The sequence below is a fragment of the Passer domesticus genome, chromosome 3 (assembly GCF_036417665.1).
Source record: "Passer domesticus isolate bPasDom1 chromosome 3, bPasDom1.hap1, whole genome shotgun sequence".
Lineage (NCBI taxonomy): Eukaryota > Metazoa > Chordata > Aves > Passeriformes > Passeridae > Passer > Passer domesticus.
In genome coordinates this window covers 1867801-1895445 of record NC_087476.1, presented here as the reverse complement: position 1 = coordinate 1895445, position 27645 = coordinate 1867801, and the positions used below count along the sequence as shown (strand labels likewise).

Below are 27645 nucleotides of genomic sequence, written 5' to 3'. Positions count from 1 at the left end.
GATGTTGGGAAGTGTGCCTGGGATGGGATTGAAGGTCCATGGATCCCATCCCAAACCATTCTGGGATTCTGGGATCCAGGACACTCAGGATCCATCCCGAGGGATTTTTATGGAATTGGGGGTGGAAAAGGGAAGGGAGACCCTTCCTGGAGTCTCCAATTCCCAGTGAAGCTCCTGGATCCCAAAATTCCTACTCAAGGAGGAATCGGGATGGGGATGGATCCAGTGCCAGGCTGGGAGAGCTGGGAATGTGCAGCTGGATCAGGGAAGGATCCAGGGAATCCTTGGAGCCTTTTGCAGAGGCTCCAGGAGAGCTGGGATTTGGGCAAGGGCTGGAGGGCCAGGAGGCAGGGAATGGCTTCCAGTGGGAAAGGGGAGCTTGGGATGGTGGGATCTTGGGAAGGAATTCCCGGCTGGGCTGGAATTCCCAGAGAATCCCTGGATCCCTGGCAGTGTCCCAGGACAGGGATCCCACCCGCTCCCAAATTTTGGGATTTTGCTTCTCCAGCCTCCCTGGCGCAGAGCTCCGGGGTTTTTTGGGAATTCCACGGATTCCGTGGAAGGCAGGCAGGGAACAGAACTCCCCGGGCTCAGCATTCCCGGGCCTCTCCCTCCTCCTCCTCCTCCTCCTCCGGGATGTGGGAGCGCCCGTTGCCATGGGGGTTGCCATGGAATTCCGATCCGCAGTTTCCATGGAAATCGCGGGAGCTTGGGAATGGGATGGGGGGGAGGGGGGCGAGGCCCTGCCGGGGCTCCCGGGATGGGAAAAAAAAAAAAATTCCAGGCCTTCCCGAGCTCTTCTTTCCCGAATCCTGCTGTTTTCCCTTTCTGAGATCCCAGGGAATTTCCTTTTCCAGGGAATTTCGCAGCCCCGGTGGGGCTGGGCTGGGGTCAAGGAGCGGGTTTATTCCAGGGGATCATTTATGGGAGATCCCAATGGATTTTGGGGTTTCCCAATCTTTTTGGGATCGCTCTGGGATCCAAGTGATTCCCTCCAGGAATGCGGAGATGGGAAAAGAAGGGAAAATACGGGAATTTCGACCTGATCCATCCCCCCCTCAATCCCTTTCCCAACCCCGATCCCAAAGGATGAGGGAAAATGGGATGATCCCGTGACCTGACCCCATCCACCCACCCTCATCCCAGGATTTTCCTTGGGAAAAGCGATAAAACTCATCCCAAGTTGGAATTATCCAAGTAAATCCTGGAATTGCGGCCTCGCCGCAGGTTTTGAGGGCCGGGAAGCCCCGAATTCCTTGGAATGCTGGAAAACTGGGAGTGGGGGGTTGGGGGAAAGGGTTGGAATTTTTTCCGGCTCCAGCTTTTTCCAGCCTGAAGATGGCAGCAAGCACCCGCGGCATTCCCGGCAGTGGGAACAGCTCCTTCCAACCCTCTGGAAGCGGCTCCAACTTCTCCCGCTCCCAAATCCCGGCCGGATCCTCCGGAGCTCGTCCCCCGCTCCAACATTCCCCTTGGAAAAAAGTGAGTAGATCCCTATTATTTATTTTTTTAAATTTAATTTTTTATTTTTGTTTTTTTTTTTTTCTGGGATTCCGGGAGCCGCGATTCCCAACGATGGGAGGAGGAGGAGGTGGGGGGAAGGAGAGGAAAAAAAAAAAAAATAAATAAATAAATCCCGGCGGATTTTGATTCCCAGCTCTCCGTGCCAATGGAAAAAGGGGAAAATTGGGAAGTGGAAGGGGAGGGAGGGGAGGGAGTAGCGGTTTCCCGGGAGCCGTTCCCGGAGCGACGGGAGAAGGGAGCATGGGATGGCTCAGCCGCCTCCTGAGCCAGCTCTCCTGTGAGTCCCCGGGAACCCGCCGGGAATGGGGATCGGGCTGGGAATTCGGGAATTCCAACCGGGAATTTGAGCAGCGTTTTCCCACCCCACGGAGCGAGGGATGATCCCGAAGTTGCGCGTGGGCGAGGCTGGGATTGGGATGAGGGGGTGGGAAGGGGGGAAAGGAGGAGCGGGGTGGCTCCGCGAGGGTTCCCGGGGGGAATCTTTGGGGGATCCGGTGCCGGGGGGGGATTCCCGGCCCGGAGGATGCAGGATTCCAGCCGGAGCCGCCGCCGGAGCGTGGGAATTGCGCATCTCCGCGTGCGCCGCGCGTGGGAGAGCTCGGGAACAGCCGGGGATGGGAATCTCGGGGGATCCGCGGGGACAGGGGTTCGCCGTGGACCCCGAGATTCGTACAGGATTCCGGGGTTTGCACAGGATCCCGGGATTTGCCCGGGATTCACCCAGGATCCCGGGACTTGCTCAGGATCCCGGGATTCACACAGGAGCCCAGGATTTGGGGATTCACTCAGGACCTCAGGATTCACCCAGGATCCCGGGATTTGCACAGGATTCTGGGATTCCCTCAGGATCCCGGGATTCACCCAAGACCCTGGGATTCACTCAGGACCCCAGGATTCACCCAGGACCCCAGGATTCACCTGACATCCTGGAATTCGCCCAGGATCTCTGGATTTGCCCAGGATCCTGGGATTTGCCCAGAATTCCTGGATTCACCCAGGATTCTGGGATTTACCCAGGACCTCAGAATTCACCCAGGATCCCGGGACTTGCTCAGAACCCCAGGATTCACCCAGGATCCCAGGATTTGTCCAGGATCCCGGGATTCACTCAGGATCCTGGGATTCACCTGACATCCTGGAATTTGCCCAGGATCTCAGGATTTGCCCAGGATCCTGGAATTCGCCCAGAATTCCGGGATTCACTCAGGATCCCGGGATTTGCCCAGAATTCCGGGATTCACCCAGGATCCTGGGATTCACTCAGGATCCCGGGATTCACTCAGGATCCTGGGGTTTGCCCAGGATCTCGGGATTCCTGCGCCTCATCCTCTTGGGGAAAAAGGATTTGGCGTCCCTAGAAATGAAATCGAGATGGATTATCCGGGATCTGGAATTCCAAAGAAGGGAATGACGGGATTCCCTGTGGGTTTTGGGGGGAGTGGGGGAGCCCCACATTCCTTGGGGATCATTCCCAGGGGCCGTGGCCAGGTGATCCCACCTGGAAAATTTGGGGGCAGCGGGGAAGGAGAGGGAGCTGAGGGAATGGGAATGGGATTGGGATTTGGAATGGGAATGGGATTGGGATTGGGATTGGGAATGAGATTGGGATTGGGATTGGGATTGGGATTGGGAATGGGAATGGGAATGGGATTGGGAATGGGATTGGGAATGGGAATGAGCCAGGTGTCCCTGGACACCATTCTGGGCTGCAGCTCCACAAGAATTCCCATTTGGAATTTCGGGAAGCGCTCACCCCCCCCCTCACTTCCCCATTCCCACTGGGAATTCCCCATTCCCACATCCCCAAACTGTGGGATCAGGGGCACCCCATTGCTCCTCTTCTCCCTTTTCCTCCTGCATTCCCAGTGTTCCCTAAATCACTCTGGGATTGGGATTGGGATTGGGATCGGGATTTGGATCGGGATTGGGATTCCTCCTCGGTGCAGGATCCTCGGGGCAGAATTCCCAGGATCCTGGGGAATTCCAAGAGTGGGAAGGATCCTCTGGGCCAGGGATGGGCTGGGAGAAGAATCCCGGCAGGGGCTGCAGCTCCACAGGAATTGCCACCTAGAATTTTGGGAATTCCCCCCTCGCTTCCCCGTTCCTACTGGGAATTCCCAGCTCATCCCAGGACTGCAGCCACCCCCAAACTGTGGGATCAGGGGCATTCCATTGTTCCCCTGCTCTTCTTGCTTTCCCTCCTGGCATTCCCAGCGATCCCAAAACCTCTCTGGGATTAGGATCGGGATCAGGACCGGAATTGGGATTGGGATTCCTCCTTGGTGCAGAATCCTCGGGGCAGAATTCCCAGGATCCCGGGGATCCCAGGAGTGGGAAGGATCCTCTGGGCCAGCAAAGGGGCTGCAGTCCCACAGGAATTCCCGCCTGGAATTTCGGGAAGCGCTCACCCCCCTTCTCTTCCCCATTCCCACTGCGAATTCCCAGCGCATCCCGGGATGGGAGCTGTGGGATCAGGGGCATCCCATTGCTCCCATTCCCATTTTTCCTCCTGGCATTCCCGTAATTCCAAGCCCCTCTGCGGGATCGGGGGCCGGGGCTGGTCCTGCGGGCGGAATTCCCGGGATCGCGGGGATCCCGGGATCGGGAAGGTGCCGCCGCTTCCCGGGGGTGTGGCGGCCCCGGGACCGCCTCCCGCTCCTTCCCCCTTCCTGCCCCGGCTCCTTCCGCGCCCCGGGAGCGGCTCCGGCTTTTCCCGGGATCCGGGGCGGGCTGGGGGGGATCACCCCGCGCCGGGAGAGGAGCGGGAAGGATTCCCGGGAATCCGCGCCGGAGTTCCCGGAGGATTCCCAAAGCTCTGCCGGGACCCCGCCGTGCAGGTGAGGGGGATCCCGGAGTTTTCCTGCTTTCCCGACTTTTCCATCCCGGCTTCTTGGGAAGCGATTCCAGCGCTTCCCGCGGGATCTGATCCCACCGGGAGCCGGGATCCGGGATCCGATCCCACCGGGAGCCACCTGGACACGGGGATCCCGCGGGAAGGTGAGAGCCGCTTCCCAAATTCGGGAAACACCGGGAAGAGCCGAGGGGATGGGAGCAGGAGTTGGGAAAGGCGCTCGCCGTCCTCTTCCCAACATTCCGGGAAAACCGGGATGAAGTTTGGAAGGTGGAAGCTCGGGAATTTGGGAATGTGAGAGACGAGGATCGGGAGTTCCATGGGATTTGCTGGAATCAAGGTTTTCCCGGCGCTGGGGCGGTTCTGGAAGCGGGAATTGGGAATGTTGTGGATTTGTTGGGATTTGGTGCGTCCAGGGATTCCGTGATTCCCTCGGGAATGATCCCGCTGCCGGATCACTGGGATTGGGATCCCAGTCGGGGATCTCCTGGGGGTGTTGGAAGTGGCTGGGAATGTCCCAGGGAAAGGGAACATCCAGGGAATGTCTGAGCAGGAATCGGGAAGGATTTGGGAATCTCGGAGGTGAGAAATCCTGGGAGCAGGATGCAAATCCCGGCTTCCAGAAAAATCCATATCCAGCCCCGAGCTTTTCCAAGGGCTGGGAATGCAGCGTCAAAATCCTTTGGCTTTTTCCTGGTGGATGGAGCTGAAAATCTGGGAATTTTCTGGGTGGGATATCCACGGTTCCTCCAGCGAGGAAGGGGTAAAACCTGGGATAACCAGCGGGAAAATCCCCACAGGGATGAAAGGAGGTTTTCCCGTGGAAAATCCCACGGGTTTGGCTGCGTTTGCCCTTGGGATGGATCCTGGGAAGGGCAGGGATGGATCCCAGGAAGGATCCCTGGAAAGATCCCAGGAAGGACAGGGATGGATCCTGGGATGTATCCCAGGAAGGATCCCGGGAGGGAGGGGGACGGATCCTGGGAAAGATCCTGGGAAGGATCCTGGAAAAGATGGGAATGGATCCTGGGAATGATTGAGATGGATCCTGGGAATGATTGAGATGGATCCTGGGAAGGATCCTGGAAAAGATGGGAATGGATCCTGGGAATGATTGAGATGGATCCTGGGAAGGATCCTGGAAAAGATGGGAATGGATCCTGGGAATGATTGAGATGGATCCTGGGAAGAATCCCAGGAAGGATCTTGGAAAGGGCAGGAATGGGTCCTGGGAAGAGCAGGGATGGATCCTGGGAAGGATCCCAGGAAGGACAGGGATGGATCCTGGGAAGGATCCTGGGGAAGATCCCGGGAAAGGCAAGGATGGATCCTGGGAAGTATCCTGGGAAGGATCCCAGGAAGGACAGGAATGGATCCTGGGAAGAGCTGGGATGGATCCCAGAAAGAGTGGGGATGGATCCTGGAAAGGACAGGGATGGATTCTGGGAAGGATCCTGGGAAAGATCCTGGGAAGGGCAGGGTTGGATCCTGGGAAAGATCATGGAAAACATCCAGGAAGGGACGGGGATGGATCCTGGGAAGGAGGGGGGTGGATCCCAGGAAATATGGGGATGGATCCCAGGAAGGATCCCAAGAAAGATCCCAGGAAGGATGGAAATGGATCCTGAGTGGGGCGGGGATTGATCCCAGGAAGGATCCCAGGAATGATCCCAGAAATGATAGAATGGATCCTTGGAATTATCCTGGAAAGGATGGGAATGGATCCCGGGAAGGATCCCTGGAAGGCCAGGAATGGATCCTGGGAAGAGCTGGGATGGATCCCAGAAAGAGTGGGGATGGATCCTGGAAAGGACAGGGATGGATTCTGGGAAGGATCCTGGGGAAGATCCTGGGAAGGGCAGGGTTGGATCCTGGGAAAGATCGTGGAAAACATCCAGGAAGGGACAGGGATGGATCCTGGGAAGGAGGGGGGTGGATCCCAGGAAATATGGGGATGGATCCCAGGAAGGATCCCAAGAAAGATCCCAGGAAGTATGGAAATGGATCCTGAGTGGGGCGGGGATTGATCCCAAGAAGGATCCCAGAAAGGATCCCAGAAATTATAGAATGGATCCTTGGAATTATCCTGGAAAGGATGGGAATGGATCCCGGGAAGGATCCCTGGAAGGCCAGGGCTGGATCCTGGGAAGGATCCTGGGAAGGATCCCGGGAAGGACAGGGATGGATGCCAGGAATTATGGGGAAGGATCCCAGGAAGGATACCAGAAAGGATCCCAGGAAGGATCCCAGGAAGGACTTGGATGGATCCTGGGAAGGACTGGGACAGATCCCAGGAAGAGCAGGGATGGATCCCAGGAATTATGGGGTTGGATCCCAGGAAGAATCTTGGGAAGGATCCCAGGAAGGATCCCAGGAAGGATCCCGGCAAGGACGGGAACGCTGGGATCACGGGGAGGCCGTTTGAGGAAGCGGCAGAGAAAAGGGAACAGGAAGAGGCCGAGGCTCCCGACAGCCCCCGGGAAACCTCGGGAAGCTCCGGAGCTGGGGCCAAAAACGGCCCCAAAATCCCTTCCGTCAGAATCCCGGGATCCGACGGGGAAATCTCGGGATCTGACAGGAAAATCCCTGGATCTGAGGGGAAAATGCCAGGATCTGACAGGAAGATTCTGGAATCTGATGGGAACTCCCAGGATCTGAGAGGAAAATGCTGGGATCTGACAGGAAAATCCTGGGATTTGATGGGAAAATCCTGGGATCTCATGGGGAAATCCCAGGATCTGATAGAAAAATCCCAGGATCTGATGGGGAAATCCTGGGATCTGACAGGAAAATCCCAGGATCTGACAGGAAAATCTCGTCATCTGACAGGAAAATCCTGGGATTTGATGGGAAAATCTTGGGATCTCATGGGGAAATCCCAGGATCTGATAGAAAAATCCCGGGATCTCATGGGGAAATCCTGGGATCTGACAGGAAAATCCCAGGATCTGACAGGAAAATCTTGGAATCTGATGGGAAAATAATGGAATCTGACAGGAAAATCCCAGGATATGATGGGAAAATCCTGGGATCTGGCAGGAAAAACCTGGGATGTAAAGAGGAAAATCCTGGGATCTGACAGGAAAATCCCAGGATCTGACAGGAAAATCTCGTCGTCTGACAGGAAAATCCTGAGATTTGATGGGAAAATCCTGGGATCTAATGGGAAAATGCTGAGATCTGATGGGAAAATCCCGGGATCTGACAGGGAAAATCCTGGGATCTGATGGGGAAATCCTGGGATCTGATAGAAAAATCCCGGGATCCGGTGGGAAAATCTCAGCATCTGACAGGAAAATCCCAGGATCTGACAGGAAAATCCCGGGATCTGATGGGAAAATACTGAGATCTGATGGGAAAATCCTGGGATCTGACAGGGAAATCTTGGAATCTGATGAGAAAATCGTGGAATCTGACAGGAAAACCCCAGGATATGACAGGAAAATCCTGGGATCTGGCAGGAGAATCCCGGCTGCCGCTTCCCGGGAAGGGCGGGAAGCACCAGAAAGGAGCCGTGGATGGGTCTGGGATGGCTCCAGAGGGAAGGAAGTGTTGGAATTCCAGGATTCCTGGGAAAACCGGGATATTTGGAGGGGTGGTGTTGTTACATCCCAGGAAAACAAAGGCTGGGAAGTGATTCCCAGGGCTGTGGATTCCATAGGAGATTCCTGGGATCCAGTTTATCCTGGCAGGATCCCGATCCCATCTTTGGGGTCTCCAGGATTATCCAGGTGCAATCCGACCTTTTCCAGCTGGGAACTGAGGCTGGAAAAGCGGGAATGTCGGTGTAAATGCAGGGAGTTGTTTGAGTGGGGATTGTTCCCAGCGGGAATGGGCTGGGAAAGGTTCCCGGGAAAAAGTGGGAATGGAAGAGGGGATTTTGGGGGTAAGGGATTGACGTGAGACACGTGGGAATGATGGGAATGATGGGAAAATGGGAATAATAGGATTATGGGAATGATGGGAATGATGGGAAAATGGGAATGATGAACAGGTGAGAATGATAGACAGGTGGGGATGAGGGAGATCTGGGAATGATGGATACCTGGGAATGATGAGAATATCGGAATGATGGATCCATGGGAATGATGGGAATATGGGAATAATGGGAAATTGGGAAATATGGATATCTGGGAATGAGGGATATCTCGGAATGGTGGATATGTGGGAATGATGGGAATATGGGAGTGATGAGAAAATGGGAATGATGGGAAAATGAGAATGATGGATATGTGGGAATGAGGGATCCATGGGAATGATGGGAATGATGGATCCATGGGAATGGTGGGAATATGGATGTGTGGGAGTGAGGGATGTCTGGGAATTATGGGAATAATAGGAATGATGGATATTTCTGAATGAGGGATCCATGGGAATGATGGATCATTGGACATGGAAAAGAGGGATAGGTGGGAATGAGGGATAGACGGGAATGATGGGAATATGGGAATGATGGGAATGATTGATACCTGGGAATGATGGGAAAATAGGAATGATGGGAATATGGGAATGATGGATATGTGGCAGTGATGGATCCATGGGAATGATGGGAATGATGGGAAAATGGGAATGATGGATATTTCAGAATGAGGGATATCTGGGAATGATGGGAATATGGGAAGGAATGACAGGTGGGAATGATGGGAATGCTGGGAATGATGGAAATGTGGGAATGATGGGAAAATGGGAATGATGGGAATGATTGATACCTGGGAATGATGGGAATATGGGAATGATGGATACGTGGCAGTGATGGATCCATGGGAATGATGGGAATATGGGAACGAGTGATGGACACATGGGAATTCATGGATCATCCATGATTTGGGAATTTGGCAGAGCTATGGAATCTCAATCCCGGGTCAGCACAGACTGGAAAATGAATTCCCAAATTTTTCTGGGATCATTTTTGGGCAGGCAACAGGCGGAGTGGGGGCAGGTGGGAATTCCTTCTTTTCTTGCCTGGAAAAATTCGGGATTTAGGATTTTCCAAAGCCTGGGAATGCGTTGGGATGTCTTTTCCTGGGATTATTTCCCAGCTGGAGCAGCCGGAACGGCCAAAATATCCATTGGGATGGGGATTAGAAGGAATAATTTGGAAAATTGGGAAAAATTCCCTGAAACTTGGGAATTTTCCCTGAGGGGGGGATGCGGTGAGCCTCCCCCCTCAATCCCGTGGAATTCCTGGGATCCCATGGAATTCCTGGGATTGGCTGCAGGGCTGGGAATGACGAGGCTGGGATCAGACAGCCAGAGCTCCAGAGGTTTTCTGGATCGGGAATCACGATCCCAACAGGCAAAAAAAAAAGAAAAATAAAAAGTGGAATTGAGGATCCTCCTGGAAGCTTTCATCCCGAAATTCCAGGACATCTGGGCAGCTTTTCCTTCCCGGGTGGTTGGGTTTGATCCAATCCCGGCTCGGGAACACCGGGAATATCGGGAACGCAGAGTTCCTTCCCTGTTCTCCCTGATCCTGAGTCATTCCCGTGCGTGGGATTCCGGCAGCGCTCCCGGCCGGGGGCGGATTCCCGGGAAAAGGTCGGGTACCCGGGAAGGGGTTGGATTCCCTGGAAAAGGTCGGATACCCGGGAAAATGTCGGATTCCCGGGAAGCAGCTGCCGAGGGGATGCAGGGAAAGAAGGGAAAAGGGGAAAATGGGAAAATGGGATGCAGGGAAAAGTGGGGAGCTGGAGGAGGTGGGAAACTGGGAAAATGGGAATTTGGGAAAATGGGAAATGTGATACGAGAGAGATGGGATGCAGGGAAAATGGGATACAGGTGGAAATGGGAAGGAGAGGAGGTGGGAAACTGGAAAAATGGGAATTTGGGAAAATGGGAAGTGTGGGGAAATGGGTTACAAGTGAGATGGGAAACAGGGAAAATGAGAATTTGGGAAAATGGGAAGCAGGGAATATGGGATACAAGAGAAATGGGATGCAGGGAAAATGGGATACAAGAAAAATGGGATGCAGGGAAAATGGGAAACAGGGAAAAACAGAGAGCAAAAGTAGACGGGAAGCAGGGAAAATGGGAAGTGTGGGGAAATGGGATACAAGAGAGATGGGGAACAGGGAAAATTGGATACAGGTGATGACAGGATGCAGGGAAAATGGGATGCAGGTGGAAATGGGAAGGAGAGGAGGTGGGAAACTGGGAAAATGGGATGAAAGAGGAGATGGAGAGCACAGGCAAATGGGAAGCAGGGAAAATGGGATACAAGAGAAATGGGATGCAAGGAAAATGGGATACAGGGGGAAATGGGATGCAGGGAAAAATGGGAAGTATGGGGAAATGGGATGCAGGGAAAAATGGGAAGTATGGGGAAATGGGATGCAGGAGGAGACGGGAGCACAGGAAAATGTGATGCAGGGGGAGGTGGAAAATAGGGAAAATGGGATACAAGAGAGACGGGATGCATGGAAAAAGGGGAAGCAGAAGAGATGGGATGCAGGAAAATGGAATGCAGGAGGAAATGGGAAACATGGGAAAATGGGATACAGGTGGAAATGGGAAACAGGGAAAATGGGAAGCAGGGAAAATGGGATGCATGGAAAAGTGGGGAGCAGGAGGAGATGGGATACAGGGGAAGGTGGGAAACTGGGAGAGTGGGAAGCAGAGGAGATGGGATCCAGGGAAAATGGGATAAGGGTGGAAATGGGAAGCAGGGAAAATGGGATGGAGAAAAAATGGGATACAAGAGAGATGGGATGGAGGGAAAAATGGGAAACAGAGGAGATGGGATACAGGGAAATTGGGATAAGGGAGGAGATGGGAGACATGGGAAAATGGGATGCAGGGAAATTGGGATGCAGGAGGAAATGGGAAACATGGGAAAATGGGATACAGGGAAATTGGGATACTGGGAAAAATGGGATGCAGGAGGAGATGGAATATGGGAAGGGGTGGGAAATGGGAAGGGGTGGGATACAAGAAAGTTGGGATTTGGGGATATGGGATGTGGGAAGCGATGGGATGAAGGGAAAATGGGATATTGGGAAGCAATGGGATGTAGGGGTGGTGGCATGCATAGAAGTTGGGATTTGTGAAGTTGGGATTTGGGAATTTGGGATGTAGGAATTTGGGATGGGGTCTCTGCTCAGCCTTGCTCCCAACCCCACCCATTCCAATGTTTTCCCACTCTGGAAAAGTTGGAATAAAAGCTGTGAGCTGGGAACAACCCCAGAGCTCGATGGGGGTTGGATGGGCAGGAACTCAACGGGATCCGGGAAATCCTGGGAATGTTTTTGGCCGCCTTGAGGATTTCCTTGGAATGGGGAGGAAATTTGGGATCCCTTAAGAGAGGAATCGGGATGGGGCTGGATCCAGTGCCAGGCTGGGAGAGCTGGGAATGTTCACTGGGATCAGGGAAGGATCCAGGGAATGCTTGGAGCCTTTTGCAGAGGCTCCAGGAGAGCTGGGATTTGGGCAAGGGCTGGAGGGGCAGGAGGCAGGGAATGGCTTCCAGTGGGAAAGGGGAGCTTGGGATGGTGGGATCTTGGGAAGGAATTCCCGGCTGGGCTGGAATTCCCAGAGAACCCCTGGATCCCTGGCAGTGCCCAAGGCTGGTTCTGGGTCCCTGTTCCGGTCCCGGTGCCAGTGTTGGGTGTTGAGTGTTGGGTCCCGGTTCTTGGTCCCGGTTCTGGTCCCAATGCCGGTGTTGGGTGCTGGGTGCCGGTGCCGGTTCCAGTGCCAGTGTTGGGTCCTGGTCCCGGTGCCATTTCTGGTTCTGGTGCCTCTGTCAGGTGCCAGTTCCGGTTCCAGTGCCGGTGTTGGGTGCTGGGTCCTGGTGCCGGTTCCACTTCTGTGCACCATTGCCACTGTCCCGTGCCAGTTCCAGATCCCGGTGCCGGTGTGAGGTGCTGGGTCCCGGTATCGTGCTGGGCGCTGGTTCCGGTGCTAGTGCCGCTGTCAAGTGCTGGCTCCCGGTGCTGGTCTTGGTTCCGGTGCTGCTGTCGGGTACTGGGTTCTGGGTCCCGGTGCCAGTCCCAGTGCCACTGTTGGGTGTCAGGTGCTGTGTTCTGGGTCCCAGTGCTGGTTCTGGTTCCAGTACCCGGTACCAGTCCTGGTGCCGGTCCTGGTGTCAGGTGCCAGGTCCTGCCCCCGGTCCCGGTGCCAGGTTCTGGGTCCCAGTCCTGGGTCCCGGTGCCTGTCCCGGTTCCAGTGCCGCCGTTGGGTACTTGGTTGTGGGTCCTGGTGCTGATTCTGGTGCCAGGTGCCGGTTCCAGTGCTGCTGTTGGGTATCAAGTGCCGGCTCCTGGTGCCAATCTCGGTGTCAGTTCCGGTGCCTCTGTTGGGTGCTGGGTTCTGGGTCCCAGTCCCAGTTCCCGGTCCCAGTGCTGGTTCTGGTGCTACTGTCGGGTGCTGCGTTCTGAGTCCCGGTGCCGGTTCCGTGTCCCGGTGCTGGTCTCAGTCCCGATGCCGCTGTCGGGTGCTGGGTTCTGAATCCCAGTGCCGGTTCTGTGTCCCGGTGCTGGTTCCGTGTCCTGGTTCTGGTCCCGGTGCTGCTGTCGGGTGCTGCGTTCTGAATCCTGGTGCCGATTCCGTGTCCCGGTGCCGGTTCGAGTCCTGGTGCTGTGTTCTGTGTCCCGGTGCCGGTTCTGGTCCCAGTCCCACTGTCTGGTGCTGTGTTCTGGGTCCCGGTGCCGGGTTCTGTGTCCCGGTTCCGAGTCCTGGTACTGGTTTCCGTGTCCTGGTGCCGGTGCCGGTGCTGTGTCCCTGTTCGGTGTCCTGGTGCCGGTCCCGTGTGCCGGTTGGGTGTCCCGGTGCCGGTTCCGTGTCCCGCTGTCAAGTGCCGGTTCCATGTCTCGGTGCCGGTTCTGTGTGCCAGTTCCGAGTCCCGCTCCGGCTTCGGTGTCCCGGTGCCGGTTCTGAGTCCCAGTGCCAGTCCCGTGTCCCGGTTTGGTGTCCCGGTTTGGTGTCCCGGTTCAGTGTGCCGGTGCCGGTTCGGTGTCCCGGTTCAGTGTGCCGGTGCCGGTTCGGTGTCCCGGCGCCGGTGCCGTGTCCCGGTTCCGTGTCCCGGTCGGGTCTCCCGGTGCCGGTTCGGTGTCCCGGTGCCGGTCCAATGTCCCGGTCGGGTCTCCCGGTGCCGGTTCGGTGTGCCGGTGCCGGTCCAATGTCCCGGTCGGGTGTCCCGGTGCCGGTTCCGAGTCCCGATGCCGGTTCCGAGTCCCGGTGCCGGTCCGGTGTCCCGGTTCGGTGTCCCGGTGCCGGTTCCGAGTCCCGGTGCCGGTCCGGTGTCCCGGTTCGGTGTCCCGGTGCCGGTTCCGAGTCCCGGTGCCGGTTCGGTGTCCCGGTGCCGGTTCCGAGTCCCGGTGCTGGTTCGGTGTCCCAGTGCCGGTTCCGAGTCCCGGTGCCGGTCCGGTGTCCCGGTCGGGTGTCCCGGTGCCGGTTCCGGTGTCGGTCCCTCTGCGCACCCGACTCAGTCACAGCAGGAAGCGCCGCCGGCCGCGCGCTCGCCGCGGGCGACAGCGGCGACAGCGGCGACACCGCGGGGGCGACAGCGGCGACACCCCGGGGGCGACAGCGGCGACACCGCGGGGCCACCACTCTGTAAGTGCCGCCGGCATCCCGGGAATCCCGCCGGGAATTCGGGAATTCCGCGCGCCGGGAATGCCGCGCACCTGGAGCGCCGCTCACCTGGCGGAGGGGCGGATCCCGGGAAAACTCGTCCCGGAGAATTCCCCGGCGGAATTCCGGAGCCGGGGGTGGCGGGGGGGGACACCTCAGAGTTGTCACCGAGCTGCCACCACCCCCCCCACCCCCACACCCCGGGGCTGGGCTTGGCGACAGCGCCCGGGGAGGCGACACCGGGCGGGGACACCGAGCCACCGGGGCGACTTCCTGGTGCGGGCAGGTGGCCCCCGGGCCACCGGGGCTGTGCCGGTGTCACCGGCGGGGGCAGGCGACACCGGGGGACACCGGGGGACACGGGGTGGCGGTGGGGGGCAGGGAGGGGACAGTTGGTGGCAGCGCCGGGCTCGGTTTCGTTTCCTCCGTGTCCCCGCGGTTGCGTCACGGGGAGCGCTGCGATGTGTCCCCGAGGCGCGGGGGGGAGGTGACACGGCTTGGGGACGGCGACAAGGGGGGTGGCGATGGCACCGGGGGCGCTTTTGGGGGGCTGGGAGGGGGAAAATTTGGGACGGGAAGGTTTGGGATGGGGCGGGGGGTGGTGAGAAGGATGGGATTGTCCCTCGTGTCGTTGTGGGCTTTGAGGGGACATTGGTGTCCCTGGTGTCCCTCGATGTCCCTCGATGTCACTCGATGTCCCCAGCCCTGGCCATAGGGGTGCTGCTGGGAATTCTCCTTGGGATATTCCATGGGGTTTTCCGTGGGATGCTCCCTGTGTCCCGTTGCCAGCCTGGGGGAAAGGGATGGGGACACCTTGGGGACATCCAGCCCCGCTGTCCCCGTGCCACCCCCCTGGGAATGAGGGAAAATGTGGGGGAAAAACCCCCATAAATGGAATATTTCTGTCCCACATTCCCTAAAATTCAGCTCATCCCGGGGCTGGATTTGGGGTCGTTCCCATCTGGAATCCCCTCGGACCCCAAACCAAATTTTTGGGGTTTTTTTGGGATGGGGGTGGCCTCGGCTTTTGGGGGACAGGAAAGGGACGGGGTGGGGGAGGCGGCCTGGCTGTCCCCAGGCTGCTCTTGCGGCCACCTGGGGAGGGGACAGCCCCCGAGTGTCACCGGGGGTTGTGCAAAGGATGTGGCTTCCTGCGGGGCCGGCCCCGCGAGGCCCCGGGGTGGAAAGAGCAAAAAACCCAACCCCCCCACCGCAAAAAAAGAAAAAAAAACAAAAAAAAACCAACCCAAATCACCCCAAAAAAACCCCCAACCCCCCCAAAAAACCCAAATCACCCCAATAAACCCCCCAAACCCCCCCAAAAAACACCAAAAAAACCCAAAACAAAACAAACCCCCAAACCCCCCAAACCCAAAAAAAACCCCCAAAAATCAACCCCCCCAAGAAAACCCACCCCCCCCAGAAACCCCCAAAAAAACCCCCAAAACCCCCCCAAAAAACCCAAAGCCCCCCAAAAAGCCCAACCCCCCCAAAAAATTCCAAAAAATCCCCCAAACCTCCCCACCCCCCCAAAAAAACAAAAAAAAAAGCCCAAAACCCCAAAACCCCCTCAAAAAAAAAAAAACACCCTCCAAAAAAAAAACCCCAAAAAACCCCAAAACCCCCCAAAATAATTAAAAAAACCCCAACTTCCCCCCAAAAAAACCCTAAAAAACCCCCCAAAAACCCTCCAAAAAAAACCAAAAAAACCCCAAAAACTAAAAAAAAACCCCCCAAACCCCCAAAATCCGGAGCTGGATAAAACGAGAGCGAAAAGATCCCAGAACGGGTTGGGGTGAGGGGGACCTGAAATCTCATCCCGGTCCAATCCCGATATTTCCACGATCCCAGGGTGATCCAAGCTTTCCTGGGACACCCCTAGGGATCCAGGGATTCTCTGGGAATTCCAGCCCAGCTGGGAATTCCTTCCCAAGATCCCAAAATCCCCAAATCCCAAAATCCCGACCTCTGGCCATGGTGGGAGCCGTTCCCTGTGCTGCCATTCCAGGCCCTTTTCCCAAATCCCTCTCCAGCTCTCCTGGGTTGGATCCATCCCCATCCCGACTCCTCGTTGAGAAAGAATTTTGGGATCTAGTGAATTGCCTGGGAACTGGGGACTCCAGGAAGGGTCTCCCTTCCCTTTTCCATCCCCGAATTCCATAAAAATCCCTGGGGATGGATCCTGAGTGTCCTTGATCCCAGAATCCCAGAATGGTTTGGGATGGGATCCATGGACCTTCAATCCCATCCAAGGGACACTTCCCACCATCCCAGGGTGATCCAAATCCACCCTTGGGCACTGCCAAGGATCCAGGGATTCTCTGGGAATTCCAGCCCAGCCAGGAATTCCTTCCCAAGATCCCAAAATCCCCAAATCCCCAAATCCCAACCCTCTGGTCATGGTGGGAGCCATTCCCTGTCCTGCCATTCCAGGCCCTTTTCCCAAATCCCTCTCCAGCTCTCCTGGGTAGGATCCAGCTCCTCTCTGGGATGGAATTTTGGGATCCAGGGGCTTCCCTGGGAATTGGGGACTCCAGGAAGGGTCTCCCTTCCCTTTTCCATCCCCCAATTCCATAAAAATCCCTCAGGATGGATCCTGAGTGTCCTTGATCCCAGAATCCCAGAATGGTTGGGATGGGATCCATGGACCTTCAATCCCATCCCATTCCAATCTCACCATCCCAGGGTGCTCCAACCTTTCCTGGGACACTGCCAGGGATTCTCTGGGAATTCCAGCCCAGCCGGGAATTCCTTCCCAAGATCCCACCATCCCAAGCTCCCCTTTCCCACTGGAAGCCATTCCCTGCCTCCTGCCCCTCCAGCCCTTGCCCAAATCCCAGCTCTCCTGGAGCCTCTGCAAAAGGCTCCAAGGATTCCCTGGATCCTTCCCTGATCCCAGTGAACATTCCCAGCTCTCCCAACCTGGCACTGGATCCATCCCCATCCCGACTCCTCCTTGAGAAGGAATTTTGGGATCCAGGGGCTTCACTGGGAATTGGGGACTCCAGGAAGGGTCTCCCTTCCCTTTTCCACCCCGAATTCCATGAAAATCCCTTCCCGCATTCCCGGCTCTCCCGGCCTTTCCCGGAGGTTTAATCGTTAACCCGAGCTCCGCCGGGCGGGCCCCGCGAACAGCCGGATGCAGAATTCCACATTCCAGAGGCTCCGGATGCGGAATTCCTCATTCCAGAGGCTCCGGCTCACCTTGGATCCCGGGCCTGAGAGCGCCTGGGGCTCCCAAATCCCTCCCAGGGCTCCCAAATCCCAAATCTGGGGCTCCCAAATCCTACCTGGGGCTCCCAAAACCCATTCAGGAATCCCAAATCTCAAATCTGAGGTTCCCAAATCCCTCCCAGGGCTCCCAAATCCCTCCCAGGGCTCCTAAATCCCAAATCTGGAGCTCCCAAATCCCTTGCGGGGCTCCCAAATCTATCCTGGAATGCCCAAATCCCTCCCAGGGCTCCCAAATCCCTTTCAGGGATCCCAAATCCCAGACTGGGGCTCCCAAATCCCATTCAGGGATCCCAAATTCCAGTTCCGGGGCTCCCAAATCCCTTCCTGGAGCTCCCAAATCCCAAATCCGGAGTTCCCAAATCCCTTCCAAGGCTCACAAATCCCTTTCAGGGATCCCAAATCCCAAATCTGGGGCTTCAAAATCCAATCCTGGGGCTCCCAAATCCCTCCTGTGGCTCCCAAATCCCTCCTGGAGCACCCAAATACCAAATCTGGGGCTCCCAAATCCCTCCTTGAGTTCCCAAATCCCACCTGGGGCTCCCAAATCCTTTTTGGAGCTCCCAAATCCATCCCAGAGTTCCTAAATCCCTCCTGGGGCTCCCAGATCTGGAGTTCCTAAATCCCTCCTGGAAGTCCCAAATCCCTTCCAGGGCTCCCAAATCCCTTTCAGGGATCCCAAATCCCAAATCTGGGGCTCCCAAATCCCTTCTGGAGTTCCTAAATCCCACCAAGGGCTCCCAAATCCCCTGGCCCCAAAATCCTTGGGAATCGCAGCATTTGGGATCCCTTTGGATCCCGAAATTTGGGATCATCCCAGATCCTCATCCCGGTTTTTTTTTGGGAAGGGGTTGGGGCTGTGTCACCTTCGGGCGAGGTGACATTTTTGGGCGGATTTGGGATTTTTTTGGGGGTTTTTGTCGGCTCTGAAAATGAAAGGGGAAAATGGGTCTGGGTGGGGGTGGGGTCACACTGGGGGTGACAGGGACAGGGAGGTGACACTGTGGGGGTGACAGGGACATGGGGGTGTGACCATGGAGGTGACAAGAGCATGGAGGTGTCACTGTGGTGGTGACAGGGACAGGGAGGTGACGCTGCGGAGGTGACATGGAGACAGTGGTGTCACTGTGGAGGTGACAGGGATGTGGAGGTGGCACTGGTGAGGTGACATGGAGACAGTAATGTCACTGTGGAGGTGACAAGGGCATGGAGGTGACACCATGGAGGTGACAGGGACAGGGAGGTGACACTTGGGAAAGGGACAGGGACATGGAGGTGTCACTCTGGAGGTGACAGGGACAGGGAGGTGACACTTGGGAAAGGGACAGGGACATGGAGGTGACACCATGGAGGTGACAGGGACAGGGAGGTGACACTGTGGGGGTGACAGGGACAGGGAGGTGGCACTGTGGGGGTGACAGGGACTTGAGGGTGTCACTGTGGAGGTGACAGGGATGTAGAGATGTCACTCTGGAGGTGACAGGGACGTGGAGATATCAATGTGGAGGTGACAGGGACATGGAGGTGACAGGGACACAGAGGTGTCACCATGGAGGTGACAGGGACATGGAGATGGCACTGTGGGGGTCACAGGGACATGGAGATGGCACTGTGGGGGTGACAGGGACAAGGAGGTGTTGATTTAGAGGTGACAGGCACACAGAGGTGTCACTCTGGAGATGACAGGGACATGTAGGTGTCACTGTGGGGGTGACAAGGACATGGGGGTGTCAATGTGGAGGTGACAGGGACATGGAGGTGCCACTGTGGAGGTGACAGGGACATGCAGGTGCCACTGTGGAGGTGACAGGGACATGGAGGTGTCACTGGTGAGGTGACAAGGACAGGGATGTGTTGGTTTGGAGGTGACAGGGACGTGGAGGTTGCACTGTGAGGGTGACAGGGACCTGGGGGTGTCACTGTGGAGGTGACAAGAGCATGGAGGTGACACTGTGGAGGTGACAGGGACAGGTATGTGTTGGTTTGGAGGTGACAGGGACATGGAGGTGTCACTGTGGAGGTGACAGGGACAGGTATGTGTTGGTTTGGAGGTGACAGGGACGTGGAAGTGTTACTCAGGAGGTGACAAGGAGACAGAGATGTCACTTTGGACATAAGGGCATGCAGGTGTCACTGTGTTGGTGACAGGGACATGGAGGTGTCACTCTGGAGGTGACTGGGACGTGGGGGTGTCACCATGGAGGTGACAAGGACATGGAGATGTTTCCATGGAGGTGACAAGGACACAGGTGTTTCTCTGGGGATGATGGGGACACAGATGTGTTGGTCTGGATGTGACAAGGACACAGGCATTGGTCTGGAGATGACAAAGACACGGAGATTCCGTGAGGATGTGTTGGGGACACGCAGATGGCTCTGGAGGTGACAGGGACACAGACATTGGTCTGGGCGTGGTGGGGACATCTTTTGTCACTTTTCCTTTTTCTCACTTCCCCTTTTTCCCTTTCCCCCCTTTTCCCCCGTTTCTCCTTTTCCCTTTTCCCTTTTTCCCTTTCCCAATTTACCCCTTCCCCTTTCCCCATTTTTACTTTTTGCATTTCCCCTTCCCCCTTTCCCCCTTCCCTTTTCCCCCTTTTCCCATTTCCCCCATTTCCCTTTTCCCCCCTTTCCCCCCTTTCCCCCCTTTCCCCCCTTTCCCCCCTTTCCCCCCTTTCCCCATTTCCTTTTCCTTTTCCTTTTCCTTTTCCTTTTCCTTTTCCTTTTCCTTTTCCTTTTCCTTTTCCTTTTCCCCATTTCACTTTTCCCCATTTCACTTTTTCCATTCCCTTTCTCTTTTCCCCTTTTCCCCATTTCCCTTCCCCCTTTTCCCTTTTCCCATTTCCTGGTTTTTCCCCATTTCCCATTTTTCCCCATTTCCCCATTTCCCCTTTCCCCATTTCCCTTTCCCCATTTCCCTTTCCCTTTCCCTTTCCCATTCCCTTTTCCCTTTTCCCTTTCCCCATTTCCCTTTCCCTTTCCCTTTCCCTTTCCCTTTCCCTTTCCCTTTCCCTTTCCCTTTCCCTTTCCCTTTCCCATTTCCCTTTCCCCATTTCCCTTTTCCTATTTACCTTTTCCCCTTTTCCCTTTCCCCGTTTCCCTTTCCCCCTTTTCCCCCTTTTCCCCCTTTCCTCATTTCCCTTTTCCCTTTCCCCTTTTCACCTTTTCCTGTTTTTTCCCCATTTCCCCTTTCCCTTTCTCTTTTCCCTTTCCCTCTTTCCTGGTTTTTCCCCTTTTCCCCTTTTCCCTTCCACCTTCTCCCCTTTTTCCCCTTTCCCCATTTCCCTCATTTCCCCTTTTCCCTTTCCCCATTTCCCTGTGTCCCTTTCCCCTTTCCCGTTTTCCCCCTTTCCCGTTTTCCTGTTTTCCCCCTTTCCCGTTTTCCCCGTTTTCCCCCTTTCCCTTTTCCCTCCCGGCCCCGCCCGCGGGCCGTTCCCGCAGGGAAGGGATGCTCCTCTCCTAACGCCCCGGGCGTCCCGAGGATGAGCGCCGTTCCCGAGCCCCTGGCCCGGCCCCGCAGCAGCTCCTCCCGCAGCCTCTCCGGGACCCTGGAGGCCATGGGGACCCCGGAGGCGGATCGGGACCAGCGGGATTGGGATCACCGGGAAGACTGGGATCCGGACGAGACGCAGATCCTCAAGGTTTGCTTCTACAGCAACAGCTTCAACCTGGGCCAGAACTTCAAGCTGGTCAAGTGCTCCATGGCCACGGAGATACGGGTAGGTGGGAAGGGGATTGGGAATTCGGGGCTGGGATTGGGAATTCGGGGCTGGGATTGGGAATTTGGAGCTGGGAATGGGAATTCTCGGTTGGATTTCTTGGATCTGTCTGCTTCCAGCTGCATTTCCCATGTGTTTGAGGAGCACCCAAGGATCCAGGGAATCCTTGGAGCTGCTTCTCGATCCCAAAGGGGCTCCAGGAGAGCTGGGATTTGGGCAACAGCTGGAGGGCCAGGAGGCAGGGAATGGCTTCCAGTGGGAAAGGGGAGCTTGGGATGGTGGGATCTTGGGAAGGAATTCCCAGCTGGGCTGGAATTCCCAGAGAATCCCTGGGAGCATTCAAGGAAGGCTTGGATCACCCCGGGATTGTGCGATTGAAGGTCCGTGGATCCCATCCCACCCATTGCGGGATTCTGGGATCAAGGACATTCAGGATCCATCCCGAGGCATTTTTATGGAATTCAGAGATGGAAAAGGGAAGGGAGACCCTTCCTGGAGTCCCCAATTCCCAGGGAAGCCCCCAGATCCCAAAATTCCTTCTCCAGGAGGAATCGGGATGGGGCTGGATCCAATGCCAGGCTGGGAGAGCTGGGAATGTGCAGCTGGATCAGGGAAGGATCCAGGGAATGCTTGGAGCCTTTTCCAGAGGCTCCAGGAGAGCTGGGATTTGGGCAAGGGCTGGAGGGGCAGGAGGCAGGGAATGGCTTCCAGTGGGAAAGGGGAGCTTGGGATGGTGGGATCTTGGGAAGGAATTCCCGGCTGGGCTGGAATTCCCAGAGAATCCCTGGCAGCATCCAAGCACGGCTTGGATCACGGGATACAATTTAATCCCCTTTCCCTCCCACACCGTTCCGCAATCCCGCGCAATCCCCGCGCTCGCCTGATCCCGGTTTTTCCCCTTTTTCCCAGGAGGTGATCCGCTCCATCCTGGTGAGCGGGCGGATCGGGCCGGACATCCGGCTGTCCCAGTGCTACGGGCTGCGCCTCAAGCACGTCAAATCCAACGAGATCCACTGGCTCCACCCGCATCTGACCGTGGGAGAGGTCCACAAGAAGTACGAGCGCCTCCACCTGCAAGCCGAGTGGAGGTGGGACATTGTCCCCTTCTCCGTGTCCCCTCGGAATTCCCGGGAGTGGGAATGGCGGCCTCACGGATCAGCATTTGCCATGCTGATCCCATTTCCTCATGCTTGCGCTCAAAATAGAAACTTCCGAGAGTTGGTTGATTATTGGTTACGTATCAATGGAAAATGGCATTTTGACCAAAGATGCATTTGGCTTTTTGGCTATGAGGGCGTGTTTATGGTAATGAGGTTAATTGCCTTAAAAATTTTTTTAAAATGGGGCAGAAGAGATAATTTTCAGATACATGTCTTCAAAATGGAAACTTCAGAGAGCTGGTTGATTATTGGTTATGTATTAATGGAAAATGGCATTTTAACAGAAGATGATTTTGGCTTATTTGGTTACGAGGGCGTGTTTATGGTAATGAGGTTAATTGCCTTAAAAACTTGGAAAACAATTGGGCAGTAGAGATATTTTCCAGGTATTTGTCTTCAAAATGAAAACTTCAGAGAGTTGGTCGATTATTGGTTACGTATCAATGGAAAATGGCATTTTGGCAGAAGATGCATTCAGCTTTTTGGCTATGAGGGAGTGTTTATGGTAATGAGGGTAATTGCTTCAAATTTTTAAGGCAATTAACCTCATTACCATAAACACGCCCTTATAGACAGTAGAGATAATTTCCAGATATTTGTCTTCAAAATGAAAACTTCAGAGAGTTGATCAATTATTGGTTACGTATCAATGGAAAATGGCATTTTGCAGAAGATTAATTTGGCTTTTTGGCTGTAAGGGAGTGTTTATGGTAATGAGGTTAATTGCCTTAAAAATTTGAGGCAATTAACCTCATTAGCATAAACACATCCTTATAGACAGTAGAGATAATTTCCAGATACTTGTCTTCAAATTGAAAACTTCAGAGAGTTGGTTGATTATTGATTACATATCAATGGAAAATGGCATTTTGACAGAAGATTAATTTTGGCTTTTTGGCTATAAGGGCGTGTTTATGGTAATGAGGTTAATTGCCTTAAAAAATTTGAGGCAATTAACCTCATTACCATAAACACGCCCTTATAGACAGTAGAGATAATTTCCAGATACTTGTCTTCAAAATGGAAACTTCAAAGAGTTGATTATTGGTTACGTATCAATGGAAAATGGCATTTTGACAGAAGATGCATTTGGCATTTTGATTAGAAGGGCAGGTTTATGGTAATGAGGTTAATTGCCTTAAAAATTGGAAAAGAATGGGACACTAGAGATAATTTCCAGATATTTGTCTTCAAAATGAAAACTTCAGAGAGTTGATCAATTATTGGTTACGTATCAATGGAAAATGGCATTTTGCAGAAGATTAATTTGGCTTTTTGGCTGTAAGGGAGTGTTTATGGTAATGAGGCTAATTGCCTTAAAAATTTGAGGCAATTAACCTCATTACCATAAACACGCCCTTATAGACAGTAGAGATAATTTCCAGATACTTGTCTTCAAATTGAAAACTTTAGATAGTTGGTTGATTTTTGGTTACATATCAATGGAAAATGGTATTTTGACAGAAGATGCATTTGGCTTTTTGGCTATAAGGGCATGTTTATGGTAATGAGGCTAATTGCCTCAAATTTTTAAGGCAATTAATCTTATTACCGTAAACACGCCCTTATAGACAATCGAGATAATTTCCAGATACTTGTCTTCTAAATTAAAGCTTCAGAGAGTTGGTCAATTATTGGTTATGTATTAATGGAAAATGGCATTTTAACAGAAGATGATTTTGGCTTATTTGGCTGTGAGGGCGTGTTTATGGTAATGAGGTTAATTGCCTTAAAAACTTGGCAAACCCGTGGGTGTTCGCTGGGTGTCTCCAGGTACGACCTGCAGATCCGCTACCTGCCGGAGGATTTCATGGAGAGCTTCCAGGAGGACAGGACCACGCTGCTCTACTTCTACCAGCAGGTCTGGACCCCCCGAATTCCCGGAATTCCCAGAATTCCCAAGGTTCCAAGGTTTTGTCACCTTGGGGTGGCGGTGGTGGCGCCATCCCGCTGCTGGGAATGGGCAGTGGGGACATGCAGGGACTTCCAAGGACATTTGGGGATGTCCAGGGATATCCAGGGACATCCAGGGATGCCCAGGGACATCCAGGGATATCCAGGGACGTCAAGGGACATCCAGGGACATCCAGGGATGGGGGAGGGTGTGGGCAGTGCCACCATCCCCTGTGACCGTCCCTGTCACTGTCCCCTGCCACTGTGCCCTGTCACCATTCGCTGTCACCATCCCCTGCTGCCCCCTGCTGTCTCTGGTGTCCCCGCGGTGACACCCTGCCCCCGCTGTCCCCGGGTGTCCCTGCTGTCTCTGGTGTCCCCGCGGTGACACGCTGTCCCCGGGTGTCCCCATTGTCCCCTGCGCTGTCCCTGGGTGTTCTGGGTGTCCCCGGGTGTCCCGGGTGTCCCCATTGTCCCCCCGCTGTCCCTGTGGTGACACGCTGTCCCTGGATGTCCCCTCCTGTTCCCAGTGTCCCCGCCATGTCCCCGCTGTCCCCGGGTGTCCCTGCTGTCCCCACTGTCCCCACGGTGACTCCCTGTCCCTGGGTGTCCCCACTGTCCCCGCCATGTCCCCGCTGTCCCTGGGTGTCCCCACTGTCCCCGCTGTCCCCGCAGTGACATGCTGTCCCTGGGTGTCCCTCGGTGTCCCTGGGTGTCCCCACTGTCCGTGTTGTCCCCCGTTGTCCCTGTTGTCCCCGTGGTGATGCGCTGTTCCTGGGTGTCCCCACTGTCCCCGCTGTCCCCCACTGTCCCCGCTGTCCCTGCTGTCCCTGCGGTGACGCGCTGTCCCTGGGTGTCCCCATTGTCCCTGCTGTCCCCCGTTGTCCCTGTTGTCCCCATGGTGACGCGCTGTCCCTGGGTGTCCCCATTGTCCCTGCTGTCCCCGGGTGTCCCCGCTGTCCCTGCGGTGACGCACTGTCCCTGGGTGTCCCCCGGTGTCCCCGCTGTCCCTGCTGTCCCCACGGTGACACACTGTCCCTGGGTGTCCTGGGTGTCCCCACTGTCCCCGCGGTGACGCGCTGTCCCTGGGTGTCCCCGGGTGTCCCCGCTGTCCCCGGGTGTCCCCGCTGTCCCCCCGCTGTCCCCGTGGTGATGCGCTGTCCCTGGGTGTCCCTATTGTCCCCACTGTCCCTGGGTGTCCCCGGGTGTCCCCGCTGTCCCCGGGTGTCCTCATTGTCCCCCCGCTGTCCCCCAGCTCCGCAGCGAGTACATGCAGAGCTACGCCAGCAAGGTCAGCGAGGGCATGGCGCTGCAGCTGGGCTGCCTCGAGCTCAGGTACGGCTGTCCCCTGTGTCCCCTGTGTCCCCTGCTGTCACCCGTGTCCCCTGGTGTCCCCTGGCCCTTGTGTCCTTGTGTCTTTTTGTCCCTGTGTCCCTCGTGTCCGTGGCGCTGCAGCTGGGCTGCCTCGAGCTCAGGTACGGCTGTCCCCGGTGTCCCCTCCTGTCCCCTGTGTCCCCCGGTGTCCCCTGGCCCTTGTGTCTTTGTGTCTTTTTGTCCCTGTGTCCCTCGTGTCCGTGGCACTGCAGCTGGGCTGCCTCGAGCTCAGGTACGGCTGTCCCCTGTGTCCCCATGTGTCCCTTTGTCCCCATGCGTCCCACTGTCCCTGTGTCTTTGTGTCCCCTGTGTCCCGTGTCCCTGTGTCCCTTGTCCCCAAGTCTCCTTGTGAACATGTGTCCTTCTGTCCCTGTGTCCCCTGTCCCTGTGTCCCTTGTCCCCTTGTTCCTCATGTCCCCCTGTTCCCCATGTCCCCGCGTCTCCCTGAGAACCTGTGTCCTTCTGTCCTTGTGTCCCTGTGTCCCGTGTCCCTGTGTCCCTTGTCCCCAAGTCTCCCCATGAACCTGTGTCCTTCTGTCCTTGTGGGGATGGGGAGGGAAGTTCCAGATCTTTTGGAGGTGACAGGAGGACCTGGGGGACATGGGGGACATGGAGGGACTTGGGGAACATGGAGGGACATGGAGGGGCATGGGGACATGGAGGGGCATGGGGGATGTGAGGACATGGAAGGACATGGGGACATGGAGGGACATGGGGACATGGGGTCATGGGGCTCATGGGGACATGGGGGACATGGAGGGACTTGGAGGGGCATTGGGACGTGGGGGATGTGGGGACATGGGGACATGGAGGGGCATGGTGGGACATGGAGGGACACGGGGACATGGAGGGATGGGGAATATGGAGACAAGGGGGACATGGAGGGATATGGGGGTGTGGGGACATGGAGGGACATGGGGGACGTGGAGGGACATGGGGACATGAGGGATGCGGGGCCATGATGCCATGGTGGTGTGTGACAAGCTGGTGTCCCTGTCCCTGTCCCGCAGGAGGTTCTACAAGGACATGCCCCAGAACGCGCTGGACAAGAAATCCAACTTCGAGTTCCTGGAGTGAGTGCAGCCCCGGGGGCTGGGGGCATGCTGAGGGCCTTCCTCATCCTCATCATCATCCTCATCCTCCTCGTCTTCATAATCTTCATCATCCTCCTCATTTCATCATCCTCCTGCAGCTCCTCATCCTCCTCACCTTCCTCATCCTCCTTATCTTCCTCATCCTCCTCATCTTCATCATCTTCATCATCCTCCTCATTTCATCATCCTCCTGCAGCTCTTCATACTCCTCATCTTCATCATCTTCCTTATCTTGCTCATCCTCCTTCAGCTCCTCATCCTCCTCACCTTCCTCATCCTCCTTATCTTCATCATCCTTCTACAACTCCTCATCCTCCTCATCTTCCCTCATCTTCCTCCCTCATCTCCTCATCCTCCTCATCCTCCTCATCTTCCCACATCTCCACGTTCTCCAGTATCTCCTCATCCTCCTGTAGCTCCTCATCCTCCTCATCCTCCCTCATCTTCCTCCTCATCTCCTCATCCTCCCTCATCTCCTCATCCTCCTCATCTTCCCACATCTCCACGTTCTCCAGTATCTCCTCATCCTCCTGTAGCTCCTCATCCTCCCTCATCTTCCTCCTCATCCTCCTCATCCTCCCTCATCTCCTCATCCTCCTCATCTTCCCACATCTCCATGTCCACCCAGAGCTCCTCTTCCTCCTCTTCCTCCTCATCCTCCTCATCCTCCCTCATCTCCTCATCCTCCTCATCCTCCTCATCTTCCCACATCTCCATGTTCTCCCAGAGCTCCTCTTCCTCCTCTTCCTCCTCATCCTCCCTCATCTTCCTCCTCATCCTCCCTCATCTCCTCATCCTCCCTCATCTCCTCATCCTCCTCATCCCTGAAGAGGAAGACAGGAGCCATCCTTTCTCCGGAATTCCCGGTCACCCTCAGCCCCCGTCCCCTCCTGCCTGGGGTGGGAATTCCCACTGACATTCCCGGGATTCTCTGCTCCTTGCAGGAAGGAGGTGGGGCTGGACCTGTTCTTCCCCAGCCAGATGCAGGAGAACTTGAAGGTGAGGGACACCTGGGTGTGGCACAGGTGTGGCACCTGCGGGCACGTGTGACCACCCCTGTGTGTGCCCATGTGTCCCTCTGTGTGTCTGTGTCCATGTGTCCATGTATGTCCGTGTGTCCATGTGTGTCCATGTATGTTCATGTGTCCCCGTGCGTCCGTGTGTCCGTGTATCCCTGTGTGTCCCTGTGTGTCCCTGTGTCCTTGTGCGTCCATGTGTGTTCATGTGTCCCCGTG

The 27645-nt window shown here is 55.6% G+C and overlaps 2 protein-coding genes across 13 annotated transcripts in view; one reads left to right on the top strand and one right to left on the bottom strand.

The window, feature by feature from the left end:
* Positions 1-1348: 1348 nt before the first annotated feature.
* Positions 1349-27645, top strand: part of PTK2B (protein tyrosine kinase 2 beta) — a 58270-nt gene continuing 31973 nt past the window's right edge. For 2 of the 6 annotated variants that reach the window (XM_064411505.1, XM_064411504.1), the window contains exons 1-7: positions 13513-13924; positions 20612-20889; positions 21799-21977; positions 23823-23910; positions 25198-25277; positions 26327-26389; positions 27355-27409. In XM_064411505.1, coding sequence (XP_064267575.1) covers positions 13528-13924; positions 20612-20889; positions 21799-21977; positions 23823-23910; positions 25198-25277; positions 26327-26389; positions 27355-27409 — 1140 coding nt within the window. In that variant the 5' untranslated portion in view covers positions 13513-13527. Of the gene's footprint in view, positions 1483-1654; positions 1802-13512; positions 13925-20611; positions 20890-21798; positions 21978-23822; positions 23911-25197; positions 25278-25392; positions 25418-25528; positions 25549-26326; positions 26390-27354; positions 27410-27645 lie in introns of those variants that run through there. The other 4 variants (XM_064411507.1, XM_064411506.1, XM_064411509.1 and 1 more) reach the window with 4 other exon arrangements.
* Positions 3326-27645, bottom strand: part of EFR3B (EFR3 homolog B) — a 316353-nt gene continuing 292033 nt past the window's right edge. For all 7 annotated transcript variants that reach the window (XM_064411514.1, XM_064411510.1, XM_064411515.1 and 4 more), the window contains one exon: positions 3326-3427. In XM_064411514.1, coding sequence (XP_064267584.1) covers positions 3341-3427 — 87 coding nt within the window. In that variant the 3' untranslated portion in view covers positions 3326-3340. The remainder of the gene's footprint in view (positions 3428-27645) is intronic.